The following is a 1,225-nucleotide window of genomic DNA, read 5'->3' on the forward strand; positions in this document are numbered from 1 at the left end:
CAGTTTAGCTTAAAACTTAAATGTAGTTAAATGCACAGGTGTTTTCCTTCTTGCCTTTTTTTACTAAACCTTAAACTTTAAGCTAAACAAAGGTCAATTTAATCATAAAACATGAGATAAAGTTCTAAATTTTTTATTTAATTGGTGCATTTTAGGTGTATTTATTTATTGGTCCATTTTATATATTTCTGCTTTTATTTCTAATTATGTCAGATTCGGTCCTCCATAATAAACTGCAACTGGTAGTTAAAAAGGCACAAACATAAAAAGGAGAGTATTCTAGTCTGTATCATTCTCCACCCAACATTTTTTCTTAGTAACTACAAATGTATCCGTCATCTTACGCTTTATATTATGAAGTTTTGTCTTTTTTTTATCTTAAACTCAGATTCAGATTTGATCATCATTCTGGTGGCCTTGACTGAATAAGGTGCAGGAGGATTCCAGGTGAGCCAGTGCAGACCTGAAGACCAGCCGATGTGTTGACCAAACGGGTGCCAATCGCCATTTAGAGCAGCAGAGCCACACTTGCTGTACCACCAACCACCACCCTCTGAATCGATGCACCTGGACACAGCAATGTCACCAAAGATGCATGGAGAGCAGCCATCGTTGTCCCGGTCAATGGTGCTGAAGCCGAAACCATTTTGGTCTATGCCAGGATAGGCTCCGCGGATGGCGTCACCTTTGAACAAATAAATAAATTATTTGCAAAGCTCCTCATTTTTAAACGGTAGCTTACACTATAGGAAGAAAGTAATGTAAATCAAGAAATATTAAATTAATCTGATTGTTATGACTGACTTGAGCTTGGTTGGTTTGAACCCCAGGTGCAGGTTCAAAGGCCACACACAATGCCTCAGCAACACAAGGCTTCACACACACACACACCCCAGCCCACTGTACATCCTGCAGAAACAGGTAAACAAGAAAGTATGTGTAGAACACCACACACAGCGGGAGGAGAAAAAAAAGCAAACAGCRCAGCGCAGCGAGGCACTGGGCAGTCTGGATCGGACAGAGACCAGCCGAGGCTGCGGTAAATAGCTTCGTGTCCTGAATGATCAGGGAGACGACACAAGTCAGTTCCAAACTAAGCTGACTTGTTCATTTTAAATGAAATGTCATGAATGTCGTGTATGTCATGAAACTTTACTTTTTACAAAACATAATTTGTTTAGAACAATCAGGAATGTTAGCTTGTCACGTTCTCCGTCCTCAACCC

At 40.3% G+C, this 1,225-nt stretch overlaps 1 protein-coding gene across 1 annotated transcript in view; it reads right to left on the reverse strand.

The window, feature by feature from the left end:
* Positions 1–390: 390 nt before the first annotated feature.
* The window catches only part of LOC106535934 (angiopoietin-related protein 5), a gene marked incomplete at its 3' end in the record, with an annotated part of 7,259 nt that continues 6,424 nt past the window's right edge, over positions 391–1,225 (reverse strand). Inside the window, 1 exon segment of the mRNA XM_014033088.1 lies at positions 391–685. Coding sequence (XP_013888542.1) covers positions 391–685 — 295 coding nt within the window.

Source organism: Austrofundulus limnaeus, unplaced genomic scaffold (genome assembly GCF_001266775.1).
Source record: "Austrofundulus limnaeus strain Quisiro unplaced genomic scaffold, Austrofundulus_limnaeus-1.0 Scaffold1621, whole genome shotgun sequence".
NCBI classification, from domain to species: domain Eukaryota; kingdom Metazoa; phylum Chordata; class Actinopteri; order Cyprinodontiformes; family Rivulidae; genus Austrofundulus; species Austrofundulus limnaeus.